The 22,151-nt window shown below is 41.2% G+C and overlaps 1 protein-coding gene and 2 pseudogenes across 1 annotated transcript; all 3 read left to right on the plus strand.

The window, feature by feature from the left end:
- The first annotated feature begins 1,817 nt into the window (after positions 1-1,817).
- On the plus strand, positions 1,818-2,730 carry LOC132241914 (olfactory receptor 5AN1-like; annotated as a pseudogene).
- An 8,252-nt stretch (positions 2,731-10,982) lies between these two features.
- LOC132242248 (olfactory receptor 5AN6-like) lies at positions 10,983-11,927 on the plus strand. The gene has a single exon (XM_059711150.1). The coding sequence runs from the start codon at positions 10,983-10,985 to the stop codon at positions 11,925-11,927; it is 945 nt and encodes a 314-aa protein (XP_059567133.1).
- Positions 11,928-12,448: 521 nt separating this feature from the next.
- LOC132241120 (tubulin alpha-1C chain-like) lies at positions 12,449-13,998 on the plus strand (annotated as a pseudogene).
- Positions 13,999-22,151: the final 8,153 nt, after the last annotated feature.

Consider the following 22,151-nt stretch of genomic DNA (forward strand, 5'->3'; position numbering starts at 1 on the left):
AGACCCAAAGACTGAGAAACAGCGATCAGGCTATCAATCCCCAGAAGGAAAGTAGGGGAGGGCGGGGGTAAGGGGAAGATATCAACTGAAGGACTTGTATACATGTATATAAGCCAAACCAATGGACATGGACAATAGAGGGATGGGAGCATGAGTTTGTGTGTGGGGGGGAGGTTGGGGGTTAATGGGGGGGATGAGGACACATTTGTAATACCTTAACTAATAATAAAAAAAAGAAAAAAGAAAAAGCTGACCAAAGAGAGCCAAGATAAGCTTCACCCAAAACAAAAGAAGAAAGCTTAGGAGTCTTTGATAAATAAACATGCAACTAAAAATAAGGTTTAATTAGAAATGATAGCATCTGAACTGGTTGAGAAAAGCAATGTGGCAAAAAAAGGTGCTCTGAGATTAACACCAGCTTCCCTAGTTTAATTTTCTGTGTACAGTGGAGTTTTCTGCGGCAAGTTGATCTGTCGGGCATCTGTGGACACTAGCTTTGCAGTGGTCACCATCTAAAGGCTGAAATGTCCCTTCCCCTCAGGTACACATAAAATGTATTGCAAAACATTTTAATGCTTCCAGAAGGGACATGGCAAAGTGGGCATGAAATTAGCAGGGACAAAAATTTGGTGACAACCATGACTCCATCCGCTGGAAGTCAATTCCAGCATGTTCAGCAGGGCTGAATCATCTGCAGTGGCAAGGGCATTTCCTCAAACCTGAAAAGGCCTGATTGCTTGCTCCCTGACAGCTCAGGGCATCTTAATCTACATGTTATTGCCTCCTACTGGCCAAACACCTGAACAGCCAGAGGCATTTCCTCAAATCTGACACTGGACTTTGAAGTGTATATCTCCACCTCACCTCAGGACAATTTGTGTTAATAAAAAGCATGGGGTCCTTAGTTTCTTTAGCTAGGCTCCTCTGACCCCCAAATGCCTTTCAAAATTATATTTCATCTCTGGACTCTTACTTAAGTTACACACAGCCTTTCTCCAGATTGCTGAACCCTTCTAGATGCTGGAACAAGAACCCTGGCATCCAGCCAGGTTTCCTGCTTGAGCAGAGTTTGGGGCAGCATTTTGCAGTGTACAGGACTATGCATTAGCTTCCTTGTCTATGAAAGCTGGGAAAACAGCCGTCAAGGCTGGCAGGGCTCATTTTTGGCGTTCCAAACCTGGCAAAACTGTGCACCAAGCTCCCTGGACAGACGGGACCACTGGTGAGCTCTGTAGAAGGTCAAAGTCACTGGCTGGTCTTTTGCCTCAAGTGCTGGTGAGCTATGCAGGAGCTCTGGCCAGGTTTCCTGGTCAGATGAGCCAGGGGATACACTCAGCAGTAGGTGGGGCTATGAATTAGCTTCCTTGCCTGGGAAGACTGTGTTGGGGGCCCATAGGTGGTGTATTATAGAATATGCGGATTATGACCTGCTGAATGAACAGGAACAGTTCAACAACATCGGGTAGACAGGTATCTCATTCAGTATCCAAGCTCTCACTTTGGAAAGGTAAGAACCCCTAGGTTGTTTTGATCAAAGGAACAGTTTCAATATACTCACACAAAGAAAGTAAATTACCAGGCGTTTCACTGAGAGATGCTGGAAATTGGAATGAGCCAGGAGTTGGGTAGTTCTCCATCCCAGATCATGAGTGAGCAGGAGATAGAGAATCTTCCATCCAGGACAGTGAAACATTTCCCCTTGTTTCCAGTGCTCATTGGAGGAAAAAATGTCACACATGAGAACTGTAATGCTATCATTTCACCTGAGTCAGTGATTCATTCTCTTGTCTCTTTCTGATTTTAGGAACAACAAGCCAATGATTTGTGGAAGAAATATTACAGAGATCACCCATTTCATTTTCATGGGATTCTCAGATTTTCCCAGAATCATAGCAGGGCTGTATGTTGTATTCCTGTTGATCTACATTATGACTCTGACTTGGAACCTGAGCCTGATCATCCTAATAAGAATCAACTCCCACCTCCAAATGCCCATATACTTCTTCCTTAGTAATCTGTCTTCATAGATATCTGCTATGTGACTTCCACAGCCCCTAAGATGCTGTTGAACTTTTTTCAGGAGCAGGAAATGATAATCTTTGTGGGCTGTGCTGTTCAGTACTTTGTCTTTTCAACCACAGAAGTTAGTGAGTCTTTTCTCATGACAGCCATGGCTTATGACAAATATGCTGCCATTTGTAACCCACTTCTCTATTCATCAATCATGTTGCCTAACCTCTACGTTTGGGTTGTGCTTGGGTCCTATTTGGCTGGACTTTCTGTTTCTATATCCCAATTGTGTGCCATACTTCAGCTCCACTTCTGTGGGCCTAATGTCATCCACCACTTCTTCGGTGACATATTTCAACTGGCAGTCCTGTCCTGCACTGGCACTTTCTTTGTACAACTCATGATGGCTATATTGACACTGATCTTTGGAATAATAAATGCCCTAGTTATCATTACATCCTTTGTCTATATTGTCTTCTTCATCATGAAGATCACTTTAGCTAAAGACAGGTCCAAGGCTTTCATCACCTGTGCTTTTTATACCTCGGGTATGTTTGTCTACTTGAGCTCCAGCTCTGGTGTTTCCTCCAGGTTCAACAGATTTGCGTTGGTCTTCTACAGTGTGGTCATTCCCACACTGAGTCCCTTGATTTACATCTAAGGAACAAGGAAATCAAAAAATCCTTGAAGGGGTTGTAAAAGAAGAGAGGGTATTACTGAGGTCAAAAGTCCTGAGGTTTTGACAAATTTATCTCATTGGAATCACTTTAATCCACAATAATATTCACATTAATGGAGTGTAATAAAATTCACACCAGATTTGAACAAAGAAGGCTTATTTTGGCACAGATAACATGCCCAAATGGAACCACAGCTGACTTGAGGCTAGACAAACATGGTATCGTTAAGTCCTGGGGATTCATTACTTTCCCCCTTCATGAGCAGTTACCTCACCATTTATTAATCTACCTGCAAATATATGTGAAACATCAAGGTTTATATACTTGTTGCTTCTTTTTTGACTCTAAGATTGATCTCAGTTCCATCTCAGGCCTCTGACCTTAAAGGAGAGATACCCAGCAGAGGCCCCCAGGGATGTAGAAACCTTGTCTTCCAAATATTCTGATGCAGCATAGTCCAGACATGGTGGGACCAATGTTTGTTCTGCTTCTGACCATAATGGAAATGAATAGAGAGAGGGCATATGTTTTTCTACAGAAAAAAATCTACACAATTGGCCCAGTTGTGCCTCCTGGAAAAATGTGGCTGAGATAGTTAATATTTCTTACAGCATCTTTTAGTGTTAATAACCCAATATTTTTTTGGTCACATCTTAGTCTCAACCAGCTATAGTCTAAGCAGGAGGAGGTGATTTGAATCATAAAGAGGAATGCAATGAAGTATGTGGTTCCTTCAGTTCCATTTACTTGATTCCAATGATATAATTTCTTGCATCTTGCTACCAGTGCTGATTTCTAATGGTGGAGGATATTCAAAATTCATGTCACAGCCAATAGCAATTTCTGATACTGTGGGACTCAAATGTCTTTTTCGCTCCCCTATTAAGTCTTGAAATTTACCCTTGGTTTTATAGCTAGTGGGATTACACTGCCAAGTTATTTCTGATACATATATATATATATATATATATATATATATATATATATATATATATATTTGCTTAAAGTATTACAAAAGGTATTACATATGTATCCTTTTTTCCCCCAGCCCTTGACAATCCCCTGTCCTCTCCTATCCCCCAGTGTCTTATGTCCATTGGTTATGCTTATATGCATGCATATAAGTCCTTTGGTTGATCACTTAACCCCCCCCTCTTGCCCCCCTACCCTCCCCAGCCTTCCCGCTGCAGTTTGACAGTCTGTTTGAGGCAGTTCTGTCTCTGCATCTATTTTTCTTCATAAGTTTATAATGGTCTTTATTATCCATGAATGAGTGAAATCATGTGGTATTTTTCCATCATTGACTGGCTTATTTCACTTAGCATAATGCTCTCCAGTTCCATCCATGCCATTGCAAATGTTAAGAGTTCCTTCTTTTTTACAGCAGTGTAGTATTCCATCGTGTAGATGTACCACAGTTTTCTAATCCATTCATCTACTGATGGGCACTTAGGCTGTTTCCAGATCTTAGCTATGGTGAATGGTGCTGCTATGAACATATGGGTGGATATATCCTTTCTGATTGGTGTTTCTGGTTTCCTGGGATATATTCCTAGAAGTAGGATCACAGGGTCAAATGGGAGTTCCATTTTTAGTTTTTTGAGGAAACTCCATACTGTCTTCCATAGTGGCTGCACCAGTCTGCATTCCCACCAGCAGTGCACAAGTGTTCCTTTTTCTCCACATCCTCTCCAGCACTTGTCGTGTGTTGATTTGTTTATGATAGCCATTCTGACAGGTGTGAGATGGTACCTCATTATTGTTGGTTTTTTTAAATTAAATCTTTATTGTTCAGATTATTACATTGGTTCCTCTTTTTTCCCACCATAACTCCCCTCCCTTTACTCAGTTCCCACCCCACCTTCCGCCCTCACTCCCCACCCACTGTCCTCATCCATAGGTGCACGATTATTGTCCAATCTCTTCCCGCACCTCCCACAGCCCTTTTCCCCCCAAGAATAGTCAGTCCATTCCCTTTGTATGTCCCTGATTCTATTATAATCACCAGTTCATACTGTTCATCAGATTATTTATTCACTTGATTTTTAGATTCACTTGTTGATAGATGTGTATTTGTTGTTCATAATTTGTATCTTTACCTTCTTCTTCTTCTTCCTCTTCTTAAAGGGTACCTTTCAGCATTTCATATAACACTGGTTTGGTGGTGATGAACTCCTTTAGCTTTTTTTTTTTTTATCTGTGAAGCTCTTTATCTGACCTTCACTTCTGAATGCTAGCTTTGCTGGATAAAGTAATCTTGGTTATAGGTTCTTGGTATTCATCACTTTGAATATTTGTTGCCACTTCCTTCTGGCCTGCAAAGTTTCTGTTGAGAAATCAGCTGACATTCGTATGGGTACTCCCTTGTAGGTAACTGACTATCTTTCTCTTGCTGCTTTTAGGATACTCTCTTTGTCTTTTGCTCTTGGCATTTTAATTATGATGTGTCTTGGTGTGGTCCTCTTTGGATTCCTTTTGTTTGGGGTTCTCTGCGCTTCCTGGACTTGTAAGTCTATTTCTTTCACCAGGTGGGGGAAGTTTTCTGTCATTATTTCTTGAAATAGGTTTTCAATATCTTGCTCTCTCTCATCTTCTGGTACCCCTATAATTCGTATGTTGGTACGATTGAAGTTGTCCCAGAGGCTCCTTACACTATCTTCGTATTTTTGGATTCTTTTTTCATTTTGCTTTTCCGGTTGGGGGATTTTGCTTCTTTGTATTTCAAATCTTTGATTTGATTCTTGCGATCGTTTGGTCTGCTGTTGGGAGTCTGTATAATATTCTTTATTTCAGTCAGTGTATGCTTAATTTCTAGTTGGTCCTTTATCACAACATGGAGGGTCTCACTAGATTTCTTGAGGATCTTACTACATTTATTGGCGGTTTCTAGAAAATTCTTGAAAAACCTAAAAAGTGTGGTTTTGAACTCTATATCTAGTAGTTTGCTTTCCTCCATTTCTGTCATTTGTGTCCTGTTTCTTTGTCTCGGCATTTTTTATGCTTCACTGTGTCGATAGAGTGGCTTTCTGTGCTAAGTGTCCCAATTATCTGAGGTAGACACTCTTGGTGCACCCCCTTGTGGGCTTTGTGCACAGTCTTGTTGTAGTTAAGCCTTGATAGTTGTAGGTATCACTGGGAGGAATTGACCTCCAGGCCAATTGGCTGTGAGAATCAGCTGTGTCTGCAGTGGAAGAACTTCTGTGCTGAAGACACCCTTCTGGGGCAAGACTTGCTTCAGTAGGGTTTTGGTGCTCACTGAGTCTGCCCCCTGAGTGTGTTCCTTATGGATCTGAGGAGTTGTAATCTGGATGGTCCCCCTCTGACCACTGGGTACACTGGCTCTTGGATCTAAGGAGGTGCTAATTTAGCCTCTGCCTGAGGCTACCCAGCAGGAGCTATGAAGAGATCTGTAGATTCCCCTTCCTTTTTTGGGGGTTTGAAGGTGCCCAGATGAGGCCCAATTGTGAAGCAATGCAAGCTGCTGTGGGGCCTTGGGCCTTCTCTTGGAAGTTCTGGGTCTGTCTGGCACAGCTGCAATTTTTTAGGTGATTTTTAGATTGCAAAGGGCCAGGGCATTCATATGCAAAAGCCTCTGCCCCAGCCTGGGTGGGGTGGGGTCTCGGAATCAACGGGGCAGAGCAAGTAGTTATGGCTGATCCTCAGCCCTGCCCTAAGGGGCCCCGAGTCTCAGTGTCACAGTAATTGCTCCAAGCACCTCTGAGGAACTTGTGATTCCCTCCCGATTAAAAAAGACAGCTGCATCCTCAGGTTCCAGCCCCTTTCTGCACGCTCGAGCCTCCGTACCTCTGCACTTTACTTCCACAGCTCCTCTGAGTCTCAGTGTGCTTTTCTCTTTCCTTCTAGTTGTAGAATTTCCACTCATCCAGCCTTTCTGTAGTTCTGAATGATGTCCTTTTTGTCTTTTGGTTGTATTTTTGAAGTTGTTGTCGGAGGCAGCAATTCCAGTGTTTACCTATGCCTCCATCTTGGTTTCTCCCCCTTAATTTGTTTCTGATTTTAGAGGAAAATCTCCGTGTCTTTTCCTATTGAGTATGATGTCAGCAGTGAGTTTGTCATATATTGCCTTTATTATGTTGAGATATGTTTCTTTCATACACAAGTTATTGAGAGTTTTTATCATGAAGGAATGTTGTGTATTGTCAAATGGTTTTTCTACTCTATTAAATGATCATGTGATTTTTATCTGTGATTTATCAATGAGTTGTCACATTTATTGATTTGTGTATGTTGAACCATTTAAAAATATTTTCATTGATTTCAGAGAAGAAGGGAGAAGGAGAGAGAAATATAAACATCAGTGATGAGAGAGATTCATTGATTAGCTGCCTCTTGCATACCCCATACTGGGAATTGAGCCCACAACCTGTGCATGTGACCTGACTGGGAATCAAACCATGACTTCCTGGTTCATAGGTCAATGTTCCACCACTGAGCCACCCATGCCAGGCTGTTGAACCCTTTTTGCATCCCAGTGATAAATCCGAGTAGATAACTGTGTGTAATACTTTTAATGCATTGTTGAATTCGATTTGCTTATATTTTGTTGAGAATTTTTGCATCTATGTTCATGAGGTTATATTGAGCTATAGTTTTATTGCTTGTAGTTTTCTTTCTTTGGTAGCAGGGTAATATTGATCTCATAAAATGTATTTGGGACACTTTCACTTTCTTAAGATGTGTGTTTATTGCTGTTAACCTGTAAGCATTATCTATTGGGTGTGTGGAAACATAACTTATTTAGTTCACATGTTTTTAAGCCAAGAAGAACTATAAGACATTATTAAGGGAGTGCTAGGAATCCCTCAAAGATTTAGTCCCAATTGGTGAAGATACTAATATGATCCCAGTTTGGTAAAAATCCTATATAATAAAAGGGTAATATGCAAATCAAACAAATGGCAGAACGACACTTGCTGTGATGCTCACTGACCACCAGGGGGCAGATGATCAATGCAGAAGCTTCCCCATGGTGGTCAGTGCCCTCTCACAGGGTGAGTGCCAGTCAGCCAGAAGCCTGGATCCTGTGGGAAGCAGTCCTAAGCCATCAGGCAGACATCCCCCGAGGGCTCCTGTACTGTGAGGGGGTGCAGGCCGGGCTGAGGGACCCCCGGAGTGCATGAATTTTGTGCACTGGACCTCTAGTATGAACAGAAAAATGGAGATATACAGTCATTATATTAGTAATAACAATTTTATAACATGAATTAAGTACTTCCAAGCACTGGGAAGGTATTATTTTATCTCAGTTCACCACAACCCTTTTAGGTAGTTGTGCTATTATTGCCTTCATTTTACTACATAACGAAGGCACAGTGAGATTAAGTAAAAAGTCAGGGTCACAGAACTCATAACTAATTAAGTTAGAATTCAACCCAGGTAGGTCTGCCCACAGCCTGAGCACATAATCACCAAAACCGTAATGAATGATTGTCCTGATAAAGACCTTAAATTTTGGGTGACCATACCACCTGGTTTGCTTGGGACAATTCTGCTTATTGTCCTGACATGGTTATTAATAACTCTCCTTTTCATGACCAAAGTTGTTGAGTTTGGATAATGAATGATATGATCACCCTGTGTTGAGAGTTCCTCCCAATGTCATAATACTGAAAGTCTAGAAAGGAAAATTGGAACTTGCTTCAATTAGGTCATGAGGGCACATGAAAGTGTGGAGAAATGGAATCAGCTGGGAGCATTTCTCATTTTCTCCATCCATTACTCTAGAGAGTAATTAACTGAAAATGTTGCTTTCTGTTAATTGTCTCTTCTCTTTCCACACTGGACCCAAGGAGACACTTAAGAGAATTCTTATTTGGAAGTATGTCTGTCGCAGCCATGGTTAGCAGGAACCATGGCCAAAAGCCCAGAGCCTGAGGGAAGTAAATGTCTTCACCCTGAATGCTCATATGATGTCTATAGCCTCTAATTCCTGGAAGCACTCTATGCACATTGAGATACCTAGAGTGCAGTCAATATTCAGGTCCAGCAGAAGGCAGCTGTGGGGGCAGCACTTCCCAGATATCTACAAGACACCTGTTGAATTATCTACAAGAATACCTGGGTGAGTAAAATAGAAATAGCTTTCTTTCTTCAATTTGGCTTTATTTCACTCTTGCAATCCTGTTCTTCTATGCCCTCAACTCAGCGAGCTCATATATTCAAGTTCGATGACCATTTAATCTTTTCATTTTCTTACAGTAGCCATGCTCCATATCCTCTATCCAATGGGATTCTTTGAATTTTAACAAAAACCCAGGTATTTGAACCAAAAGAAAACCATCTAACATGGAATTTCAGGCATTAGTAAGTAGGTGGAGTGAGGATTGGAGGGCATGGAGATTTGCTGCTAGCTCACCAACTGGGCCAAGGAGCCCTACATTTTAACCACCAAATGATCTATTTTTCCCCCTGTAAAATATTTTTATTTAGCAAAATACCTATATGATATAATCATTATTATTTATTATTAATATAATAATTCTCATTTTTGATGACTCACTAGGTGATCAGCACTCTATTATATACTTCACATACCATCCTAAAACAAGTTTTCACAAAAACCCTATGAACATTCTTCCCTTACAGATGAAGAAATGAGGTACAGAAAATTTTTTGTATGATTAGAATTATTGTTTTCTTTTAATACTCAGTACTACTTGTTGATAAAACCATTTTGGCCTCAAGTTTTCTTCAAGGGAAGACTTTTACTACTGATTCAAATTTTTTTAGTGTTTATAGAATAGTCAAATTTTCTATTCTTACTTGAGTCAGTTTTGGCAAGTTATATTTTTTACATTTTATTTAAGTTTTAAAATTTATTGATGTAATCTTGCTTAGAGTATTCTTTTATTACCTTTATAATATCTCCAGGATCCCCATTTTCATTGTTTTAAAATTTGTTGTTTCGTCTTGGTGTCATCAGATCTACCAAAAATCAACTTTGATTTTCTTGTATTATTTTAAAATTATATCTAGAGTGAAGTCAACATCCAGGTCCAGCAGAAGGCAGCTGTGGGGGCTGCCTTTAATTTAAAAATTTTTGTTCTTTCCTCTGTAAGAATTATGATCAGATCATGTATTTTCTTTAATCTTTTATATGCACTTAAGACAACTGTATCTCCTTACATACATTTTAGGTTAAATCTACAATATTTGTTAATTGTTCTCACCAAAAAAAGAAATAATAATTATATGACATGATAGAGGTATTAGCTAAAGTTATTATGATAATCATACTGTAATATATAAATGTATCAAATCAATACATTGTACATTTTAAACTTATATAATGTTTATATGAGAATTATATTTCAATTAAAAATCTACAAGATCTGATAAATAGTATGTCTCAATATATTTAAGTTATAAGTGTTTTATAATTTTTATTATAACTTAATATTTGACTTCTTAATAGTTTATACATATATAATTGGTTTTTAATTATGTTTCTTAGTTATAAATTTGTTATTGATTTGTAACAATAAATGAACAATGGTCGGATAATGTTATCTCTAAGACCAACCCTTTAACATTTAAACTTTAAGTTTTTCACACACCAAAGGGTGCTTCAAAATTGTATTAGAAAGCTATTCCTAGGAGGGAGGAAAAGGAGAGGAGTGGGAGATATCTGTAATACTATCAACAATAAAAAATACATTTTAAAAAAGAAAGCTATTCCTTAGTGACATCACTTCATATAATACTATATGCATGGCAGGCACTGTATATAATGGAACTAATTTAACCTCAAAGAGCCCTCTGAGATAGGTCCTATTGTTATTGTCATCCCTATTTTACAGATAAAGTAACAGGCAGAAAGATCATAGACAATCTGTTCAGAGTAAAAAAGCTCACAGATAGCAGAGCCACAATCCAAAACCAGCCATATGACATCTAAGGCCATGCTCTTAGTCACGAAGCTTTCCACAGGAGTTATAACCCCATTACTAATATCCTAAAATTTCCAAAGCACCTGTTTAAATGGTTTTTTAAATGTCAATATACTTTCTTCTGTGTTTAAAGAGCCTGATGGGTTAATAATGAAAAGTGTATTTATCCTCTTTTATATGTGGGAAAATTTACTTGTAAAACCATTATAGCTATTTAGAGGCAAAGTTAACCAGGGTTATGTCATCTAAAATGGCTCACTATTTCTCTTGACTCTATGTTCAGTGTGGGTAGAAGGTAGTTTATTTTAATAGAAATTGAGATAACAACTGACTGAGAGATTTATTCTCTTTTCTGCCTACAGATTCTAGGATCATCAGTGCAATGACTGGGAAAAGGAACAGTACAATGATTATAACGTTTATTCTCTTGGGATTCTCTGAATTTCCAAAGCTCACCATTGTCCTCTTTTCAATATTCCTAGGGATCTACCTGATGACAGTGGCCTGGAATGTGGGCCTCATCACTCTCATCAGGACTGACTCCAATCTGCACACACCTATGTACTTTTTCCTCAGTTCCTTGTCCTTGTTGGACATCTGCTATGTTTCTACTACTGTCCCCAGGATGCTATCGGACTTCTTCAAGAAGCACAAATTCATCTCCTTTACGGGGTGCACCATGCAATACTTCTTCTGCTCTGGCCTGGGTCTGTCTGAATGCTGTCTCCTGACAGCCATGGCTTATGACAGATATGCTGCCATTTGTAATCCTCTGCTTTACACAGCCATCATGTCCCCCACCCTCTGTGTGCAGATGGTGGCAGCATCTTGTGTAACTGGATTCTTTGGCTCATTTATCCAACTGTGTGCCTTACTGCAGCTGCATTTCTGTGGGCCAAACCTCATCAACCATTTCTTTTGTGACTTGCCCCAGCTGCTAATCCTATCCTGCTCTGACACCTTTTTTATCCAAGTTATGCTGTCTGTGCTGACAATAATCTTTGGGGTCTCATCTGTCTTCATTATTATGATATCCTATGGTTATATTGTTGCCACCATTCTGAAGATCACTTCAGCTGAAGGCAGGTCCAAAGCCTTCAACACCTGTGCTTCTCACCTGACCGCAGTGACCCTCTTCTTTGGCTCAGGTATCTTTGTTTATCTGTATCCCAATTCTGGCGATTCTCTGAGCCAAAACAAGTTGGCATCAGTATTATACACTGTTGTAATCCCTATGCTGAATCCATTGATCTACAGCCTGAGGAACAAGGAAATCAAAGATGCCCTAAACAGATGGAAGAAGAGAATCTACTCCTGCTGTTACTAATGAAATTTATTTCAGGTGTACAGTGTAGAAAATGTCAACTAAAACATTGACCTACAGCTCTTCTAATTGTGGGCTGAGTTACAGTTTTCTCGCTCTTGTAATGGAAACCCACAACTGGCACAGGGACAGGAAAATGCACGAGAAGTATCTGGAAGCTCAATCTGTCATCCTTCAAGAGTTCTGACCTAATACATCAATAGGCCAAGCAATCCACAAGTATTTTTGCAGTTAGTAGAGGTGGTGTGCCCCATCACACTCAATAGTCTATCCCTACCTAACAAATACTACCTTAAGGACCACAGATGTCAGTACTGATCAAGGCTGTCAGGAGACCAACCAGCCTCCTCAGCATCTCATTGTAGGTAGTGCTAAGATTGGTATTAGTAAAGAGAGATCTTTTTAAACAAAGAATTGCCTAAACAATTATGTTAATTCTCCTACTTAACCTATTTTTTATTGGTGGGATTTATGGATTAATTTCTTCACTTGTGAGCTTGTTTAAAGCAAAGTAACCAGACTTCTCCCCCGGATTCCTTGGTAATCTGTCAGTGGGAGGTCCTTGTTCCCGGTACCTCGCATTTTTCAGCCCCGCCGAACCCTACAAGTCTCAGCTATGCGTGAGTGCATCTCCATCCATGTTGGCCAGGCTGGTGTCCAGATTGGCAATGCCTGCTGGGAGCTCTACTGCCTGGAATACGGCATCTAGCCCGATGGCCAGATGCCAAGTGACAAGACCATTGGCGGGGGAGATGACTCCTTCAACACCTTCTTCAGTGAGACGGGTGCTGGCAAGCATGTGCCCAGGGCAGTGTTTGTAGACCTGGAACCCACAGTCATTGATGAAGTTCGAAATGGCACCTACCGCCAGCTCTTCCACCCTGAGCAGCTGATCACAGGCAAGGAAGATGCTGCCAATAACTATGCCCGTGGACACTACACCATTGGCAAGGAGACAATGACCTGGTCCTGGACCGAATTCGGAAACTGGCTGACCAGTGCACAGGCCTTCTGGGCTTCTTGGTTTTCCACAGCTTTGGTGGGGGAACTGGTTCTGGGTTCACCTCCCTGATGATGGAACATCTCTCCGTCAATTATGGCAAGAAGTCCAAGCTGGAATTCTCCATTTACCCGGCCCCCCAGGTCTCCACAGCTGTAGTTGAGCCCTATAACTCCATCCTCACCACCCACACCACCCTGGAGCACTCTGACTGTGCCTTCATGGTTGACAACGAGGCCATCTATGACATCTGTCATAGAAACCTCGATATTAAGCGCCCAACCTACACTAACCTTAACCGCCTTATTAGCCAGATTGTGTCCTCCATCACTGCATCCCTCAGGTTTGATGGAGCCCTGAATGTTGATCTGACTGAATTCCAGACCAACCTGGTGCCCTATCCCCACATCCACTTCCCTCTGGCCACATATGCCCCTGTCATCTCTGCTGAGAAAGCCTACCATGAGCAGCTTACTGTAGCAGAAATCACCAATGCGTGCTTTGAGCCAGCCAACCAGATGGTGAAATGTGACCTTCGCCATGGTAAATACATGGCTTGCTGCCTGTTGTACCATGGTGACGTGGTCCCCAAAGATGTCAATGCTGCCATTGCCACCATCAAGACCAAGTGTAGCATCCAGTTTGTGGACTGGTGCCCCACTGGCTTCAAAGTTGGCATTAACTACCAGCCTCCCACTGTGGTCCCTGGTGGAGACCTGGCCAAAGTACAGTGAGCTGTGTGCATGCTGAGCAACACCACAGCTATTGCTGAGGCCTGGGCTTGCCTGGACCAAAAGTTTGACCTGATGTATGCCAAGCGTGCCTTTGTCCACTGGTACATGGGTGAGGGCATGGAGGAAGGAGAGTTTTCTGAGGCCCGTGAGAACATGGCTTCCCTTGAGAAGGATTATGAGGAGGTTGGAGCAGATAGCATTGAGGGAGAGGATGAGGGTGAGGAATACTAACCTGTCAGCGGCGATGTTACACTCCAGTGTCTTGGGATTGTCTCATTTCTGTTGTTCTGTGAAGTCTATTGTGTCCTAAACTTTGCAATAAAGTTGTTTTCATTTTGAATGTCAAAAAAAAGCAAAGTAACCATACCAGATCAAAGATTTGTCAACTTCACACAAAAAGAAATTTGTTGTAATAGGAATGTGTACAGTTTGTCATATTTAATATTTGGTTGACCAATTGGCTCATTAGGGATCCCTAGACAATTCCTTGCCTGCTATTGCTATAGCATCACCTTTGTTCTTCCATCTTCACTATGTAACTAGAAAAGGGAATTAGGAACTGGCACTGTAGGGCACATATCCCTGTGCAAAAGTTTATGATGAATGACAAAGAATCAGAGACTAAATAGTCATGATAGAGACTCAGTAATTAGACAGGCCCTTGGATAAAACTGTGTGTTTCCCCTTCTGTACCTACATGTGATTAACATTTTTGCATTAGTCATCTGTTTAAATACACAAGTGTACTTTATGTGGTATTGTCATAGGGGAAAATGGTCTGCATCTATTAATTCTATTATACATTATTTTCTGGATTTCTCAGCTGCTAACAAAATTGAGCACCATGATTGAGAATGGAAGGGCTCTAAGATAAGGAGTTCGAAGAAGTTGTATTTTCTTTGCTCTGTTAGCAGAGGAGAATGGGGTTTAGTAGCTTATAGGATTCTGAGAATAGGTTAAAAGCTCCTAATCAGCACTGATTGCTGATGATTTGCACTGTTTATCACTATACATCTCAATTATTTTATATTCTAAATGTGGAAGATAATGCTATATATACCTGTATCCCACTTTGCATAAGTGCCCTAATATTTTATTTCAGTGAATGAAAGTAGATGTCTAAAAGTGAAGATCAAAGTGAGGTTTGTAAAGGTTCCCAAGTTTCTTAAACTGAGAGGATGCAGGGGAGTGTATCGATGGATGGCTCTGCCTATGAAAGAGCAGCTTCAAGAAGGTTAACTTAAGTGAAAGAGGCAGGCACAAAGGATCACATATTGTATGATTCCATTTTAATTAAACCTTCAAATAGGCAGATCTATAGAGACAGAAAAACGATTAGTGGTTGCCTAGGGATGAAGGGGTGGAGAGGAATGGGAGTGACTGGTAGTGGGTTGGTGATTCTTTTGATGAAACTATTCCAAAATTAGGTTGTGGAAATGATTGCTAAATTCTGAATATGCTCAAAGTTACTGGATCATATGCTTTGAAAGGGTACATTTTGGGATATGTGAAGTATACCTCAGTAAAGCTGTTTAAGAAAACAAAAAAAAGGAAAGAGACTGGGCAGGTGTATAGGACCAAGGGTGACATTCATGGGAAGGCACCATGTCTATTGTGGGTATTCCTTAGTGATGTGATAATGAAAGAGAAAAAGAAAGTGAGCCATGGAGGTAAAATTCCTTCGAAAATAAAAATCAAATGAAACACTAACCTATCTCTGTTCCTGAGGGAAGTAATCATATACAAAACAAACTTCCCTTCTCCAAATCAACAAAAAAAACCAAACACGATACACTTAAACTAACAAACCTAGTCAACATGCACCCTTGTTGGATTCCATAGCCCTGCACAGTCTCAGACCTCAAGTTCTGTTAGAATTGACCAATATTGCCAGGATTCTTGCAATTCCCTCACCCATTGCGCTGTGGCATGGTCCAGATAGATCATTCACCAACAGGACACTTAATGAACAAGTAGATGTTCTTGGGACAGGACTGAGCCAAATGCAGGATTCAGGAGGAGGAGAGGCCAGCAGCCCCTTTTTGTCAGAGGGAGGAATGAAGAGAATCACCATAGATTTCTTCTTAATAGACATTTCTCTTTTTATGCATTTGTAGTACGGCTTGACTTGTACTGATCAGAGTTATATATGGATTGCCAGAACAATATTACATGGCTATGAAGATGATCAAATTAACCAATTAATATGAAGTAGCAAGTAAACTGGAATGTTTTATATATGTGTATTATTTATTTACTTTAATATATTTTTTTATTGATTTCAGAGAGGAAAGGAGAGGGAGAAAGAGATAGAAACATCAATGACAGGAGAGAATCATTGATTGACTGTCTCCTGCATGCCCTACATTGGGGATCAAGCCTGCACCCTGGGCATGTGACCTGATTGGGAATCAAACCATGACCCCCTGGTTCATAGGTCGATGATCAACCACTGAGACACACCGGCTGGGCTATATATATATTTTTAAATGATGAGACACCAAAATGTGAAATCCTGATAGAGTTTTATTAACCATTAGAGGGAGATCCATCCCAAGCCTGTAGTAACTGAGAAGTTAAGGGACAAGGCGGGCAGTAGATGGATCTGGCTAGTGATAGTGATGATACTGCCTTCAGTGTGTGTAACTCTTTTCAGTTTATAGTCACAAATATTGGGTCATGACAGCTTGGCTATAAGCCCCTCATCTGATAGATGAGGGAGCAGGACCTCAGCTCACATTTGCTGATGGGACCTAGCAAACAGGCAGCAGATGAGGAACAAGGCAAACAAACCTACCATTCAAGAGGAGGGAATGTTAACATCTCCCCACAGTGGTCCACGCAGGATACTCCTTTTCCCTCAATCACTGCCACTTCAGCTGGGACTATCGCTTCAAATATTTGGGCACGCATATCTGAGAGAGGCTGAATACACCCAGCTTTACTTGGTGCCCCGGGGATAGGAATTCTTCTCTTTAATAGGTCTCTTCATGTGGAGGGTTCACAACTTCTTTGTCAGTCCCTTTTATCTTTGGATAAAGTTAAGAAAATCCTTGCAATAAGAAAATTTGTCTTTGAACTAAGCAACAAGTTCTTTCCAAATAATCTGCCAAAGGGACATTACAGTCTCCTCCCTCCATACTTCATATGATGCAAAAAAAAGGTGACATTTTGCTTGAAGAGGTGTGTGAGGCAAAAGGATTCCAATATTCTTCCTTACCCTGTTCTGGAGGAAGACAGTAAGCAGAGAACCCAGTTTGGGTGTTCAGACTTCCTATCTATAGAACTGAAATAATATGTCTATTGCTTTATGTTGCTAAATTTGAGCTAATTCATTATGCAGCAACAGCAAGCTAATACTCTCATGGCATATTTTCATTTGCTTCTCAATAAAAATACCTATTTCTGAACTTTTGCAGTTGATATCTGATTAAGCTATTATTATTTTTTTAAGTTTCTTTGTAGAAGAGTTGTGCTATTCGATTACGGAAACAGTCACTGGGCTTCTATTTGATGCGAGGCACTGGGAAACAAAGATGAATAAGAAATTAAAACCTTAAAAGACTTCAGAGAGGAATAGTACAATTAGACACACAACTATTATCTGAGTCAGAAAGCAATGGAAGCCATGAGGGCACAACAAATACAAGCTATGAGAGTTTAGAAGAGGGAGAAATGATATCCATATGAGGGTGTCAAGAAAGGTTACCTTGAGGTGGCTGTGAGAACTATGACAGGAAATCAACATGAGGCTGAAGAAGTAGATGCCTTTGTGGGGTTGGAGGCCACATTTAAATAGCAGCTATCACCAACAATCTAAGTCTGGGAATTATACTGGAAATAGGAGAAAATAGTGAGGGGTGGTGGTAGGAAACACATGGAGCCAGGGTGATGGACTCATGAACTTGGGAGGGCCTGAGGATCAAGAAGTCACCAAGAATAGATTTGGTAAATTGCACAGTAAAAACAAAACAAAACAAACAAAACAAAGAAAACAGGAAATTTTGATAAAGGTACATTTTAGAGCTTGAGATTTTAAAATCAAGCATGTTCCAATTATGTTGAGGTCTGGGATGGGGCTGCCATATCATCTAACTGGGAAACTGGGATGGCATGAGTGTGAAGTCAGTGGACGGATAGAGGTCAAGACTGTGTGCAGGGAGGGAATTTCGAGGGGCATTCACCTTGAAACCATCTGATTTATCTTCCTGGTTGCCCTTAAACATACAGGGCTAAATAAATGTTTACTTGAGAAGCATAGAGAATGAATTACACCCCTGGGTTTCCAAAGTCCCATTTGCCTTTATCCAGTCAAAAAAAATGTAGCTGGGGCTTTGGCAGCGGTAAAATCAGAGCCAGTGTCCATAGTTTCCATGCCATATTGGAGCAGGGTCCAGTACAGCATCAGCCTAGTTGTAGTCCATCAATTGATTGTGGACCACATGAGTGAATGCAAGGAAGCCAAGAGTCACAAGAGTCACAAGCTAAGTGTGCCAAGAGCAAAAAGAGAGAGAGAGAGAGAGAGAGAGAGAGACAGAGAGAGAGAGAGAGAGACAGAGAGAGAAAGAGAGAGAGAGAGAGAGAGAGATAGAGAGAACCCCTTCGTTTAGGAGGTTATGTATTCCCAAATTTTCACGCACTTGCAGTGGTGATACCCATCTGGTCAACCATCCCTGTCCCCGATTTTGATTGACAGATAAGTGCCTTCCCTGTGTCTCTTCAGCTTTACTGGGCATGCATCTATCTTATCTTGTTCAGACCACTTTCCCCAGTTTTTTGCAGGGAATAGGCTGGTGGTTCCCTGGGGAGTGTAAACTTGCAGCTTTCTGGTGGAGCTGCCCAAATGACATGCCTATAATATCTGGCATCCCTTTGTTCCTTTCCTATCTATACTAATAAAAGGGTAATATGCTAACTAGACAGGACATCTTCCCGACATCCATCTGGACAAAGCCACAGTGGTGGGGGCTGAGCAGAGGCAGTTAGGGGCGATCAGAGCTGCAGGGGAGAGCAGTGAGTATCGATCAGGCTGGCAGGGGAGGGCAGTTAGGGGGTGATCAGGTCAATAGGGGCTGAGTTAGGGGGCGATCAGGCTGACAGGGGAGCAGTTAGGGGGAGATCAGGCTGACAGGCAGAGGCAGTCAGGGTTGATCACTGCGGCAGGCAGAGGAGGGTAAGGGCAATCAAGCAGGCAGGGGAGCAGTTAGGGGCATCAAGTCAGCAGGCAGAGATGGTTAGGGGTGATCAGGCATGCAGGCAGAGGTGGTTAGGGGCGATCAGGCAGGCAGGTGAATGGTTAGGAGCCAGTGGTCCTGGATTGTGAGAGGGATGTCCCCTGAAGGGTCCCAGATTGGAGAGGGTGCAGGCTGGGCTGAGGGACCCCCTCTGTGCATGAGTTCCATGCAATGGGCCTCTAATTATTAATAACTAGGTAATTACAACAGTGTCAGTACCACCCACATTCACCTAATTTTGGGGTAGTTACATTTGATTACACACACAAACACACACACACACACAGACTCATTCACATACTCATGACTGGTACATTAAATGGGCTCTGATGAGATTTAAAACTTTTTTCTAAAGATTAATAATCTCATGTTTCTAGTCTTACTGCTAGACAAACCTAGAACTTGCCTATTCTGTTATCATTCACACAAATGAGGAAACACTTGTGTTTCGAGTTTCTATGCCCAGATACCTGGTTTGAATTTTTCTGACCTTCAGTTGAGCAGGAAGAGACTGATTGTTTTGCATATAAGGAGATATACCATGTATCCACACATTATCCTATCATCTTGATGTACTGCTACCTTCCCTGAACATCTAAACAGCTGGGGAAAATAAACCAGTTTGTATGTTTGTATGTGACCTTTGTGCTTTTATTTCATACTCACTCTTCCCATGCTTCTCTCTCCCCTTCTAATGCTGACAGCCTGTGTGCAATACAGGTTACGGGTCTGGCAGAGATGAGAGCCCTATGATTTCCACAAGTAAAGACATTGCCATAGCAGGCTCTTGCAATCATGGCTTGGAACAGTTATACACTGGGTGTGGTAGCTTCTCTCTTTAGTGTTGGTAGACTAGATGGCGGGCACCATCTAGTTGGAAGACAGACAAAACACACCCTTTGGTACAACCACACTCCAGAAATAAACAGGCATTGGGACCCAAGGAGACCTTATGGAAGAACAGAGGTTTTATCTCTATCTCAAAGCAAAGGTCTTCAGAAATAGAGCCACGATATCAGATGAATTTCATGTGAACATGTCCTTTCCATGTACTGTCTAGGGAACGAAAAGCCAGACTCAAAGACCAAAGGCTTAATCTCCTACAGTGGCAGGTTACAAAACAAAAATTGCTTCTCTTCTTGTATATTTGGAGAAAGAAGATGGCAAAATGAGGTAAAGGGAGGTGGAAAGGTTCCTTCTTAATGTGTGTTTGGGGAGATTGAATATAGTGTTTACTTTTTCAGAGCTTCATACACACTTTGCCCCATTCTCCCCGTTTTCCTCCTTGTCTCTCTACCTTTTTCGTACAATCATTGTTTCCTCTCATTCTCCATCTCCCACTCTTTTAAACCTTCACACCAAGTAGTCCCATCTAAAAGTAAACAGACAGCCTAAGTGCCCATGAGCAGATGAGTGCATTAGAAAACTGTGGGACACCTACACAATGGAATACTACGCTGCTGTAAAAAGGAAGGAACTCCTACCATTTGCAACAGCATGGATGGACCTGGAGAGCATTATGCTAAGCTAAATAAGTCAGTCAGAGAAAGATAAATGTCACGTGATCTCACTCATTTGTGGAATATAACAACATAAACTGATGAACAAAAACAGATCCAGTGACAGAGAAGCATCAATTAGGCCGCAAACCTCAGAGGGAAGGCAGGGGAGAGTGGGGCTAAGGGGGAGAGATCAACCAAAGGACTTGTAGGCATGCATACAAGCATAACCAATGGACACAGACACTAGGGGGGTGAGGACACTAGCTGGTTTGGCTCGGTGCATAGAGTGTCAGCCTGAGGACTGAAGGATCCTGGGTTCGATTCCGGTCAAGGGTACATGCTTGGGTTGCAGGCTGGATCCTCAGTAGGGGGTGTGCAAGAGGCAGCTGATCAATAGCTCTCATCATTTATGTTTCTAAAGGCTGTCCCAAAATTCATGCAAGAAGTAATTTTTATATAAAATACAGGTTTATAATTAAAAATTGTAAATTTTTAATGTAAAAAATGCTGCCAGACAATTCAGGACATCTTAATCTACATGTTATTGCCTCCTACTGGCCAAACACCTGAACAGCGAAGGCATTTCCACAAATCTGACAATGGACTGTGTATAGGAAACCCTAGCCTTAAGTATACAGTATAGGGTTATGTATGGAATAGCACATCGGGTAAATGGCCTCTACAGCTTTTCTGGCACATATGTACACTTTTGTTATTGCCTGAGCAGCCGCATTTTTTAAGAAGAATGGTCCGATGATGCCTCCTGACCCAAATCTGCACCAAACAGTGACACATTGTGGATGCATTTGTTTCTCAACAATCACTCATGGATTTTCTGAACCCCAAATGTGACAATTTTGTCGATTAACCAAGCCATCAAGATGAAAATGAGCCTCATCGAAATTCAGCCACATTAATGCAAAACGGTCATGGAAAATATCAACAAACGAGTGTGTATGTGCCAGCAAAGCCATGGAGGCCTTTTACCCAATATGTTATTCCATACATAACCGTATACTTGTACACTTTATGAATCAATAAAAAGTTTACAATTTTTAATTATAAGCCTGTGTTTTCTATCAAAATTCCTTCTTGCGTGAATTTAGCGACACCCTTTATCTCTCTCTCCCTCTACCTTCCTCTCTGAAATCAATAAAAATATATTTCTTTTTTGAAAAAGAAAAAAGAACGGTATGAGAAAAAGCTGACAGAAGAGAGCCAAGATAAACTTCACCCAAAACAAAAGAAGAAAGCTGAGGAGTCCTTGATAAATAACAGGCAACTAAAAATAAGGTTTAATTAGAAATGACAGCATCTGAACTGGTTGAGAAAAGCAATGTGGCAAAAAAAAAAAAAAAGGTGCTCTGAGATTAACACCAGCTTCCCTAGCTTCACATAGTTCTCTGTGTACAGTGGAGTTTTCTGCGGCAAGTTGAGCTCTCGGGCACCTGTGGAACAAGCTTTGCAGTGGTAACTATCTAAAGGCTGAAATGTCCTTTCCCATCAGGTACACATCAAATGTATTGCAAAACATTTTAATGCTTCCAGAAGGGATATGACAAAGTGGGCATGAAATTAGCAGGGACAAAAATTCCGTGAAAACCATGACTCCATCCGCTGGAAGTCAATTCCAGCATGTTCAGCAGGGCTGAATCATCTGGAGTGGCAAGGGCATTTCCCCAAACCTGAAAAGGATGATTGCTTGCTGCCAGACAGCTCAGGGCATCTTAATCTACATGTTATTGCCTCCTACTGGC

The sequence above is a fragment of the Myotis daubentonii genome, chromosome 9 (assembly GCF_963259705.1).
Source record: "Myotis daubentonii chromosome 9, mMyoDau2.1, whole genome shotgun sequence".
Lineage (NCBI taxonomy): Eukaryota > Metazoa > Chordata > Mammalia > Chiroptera > Vespertilionidae > Myotis > Myotis daubentonii.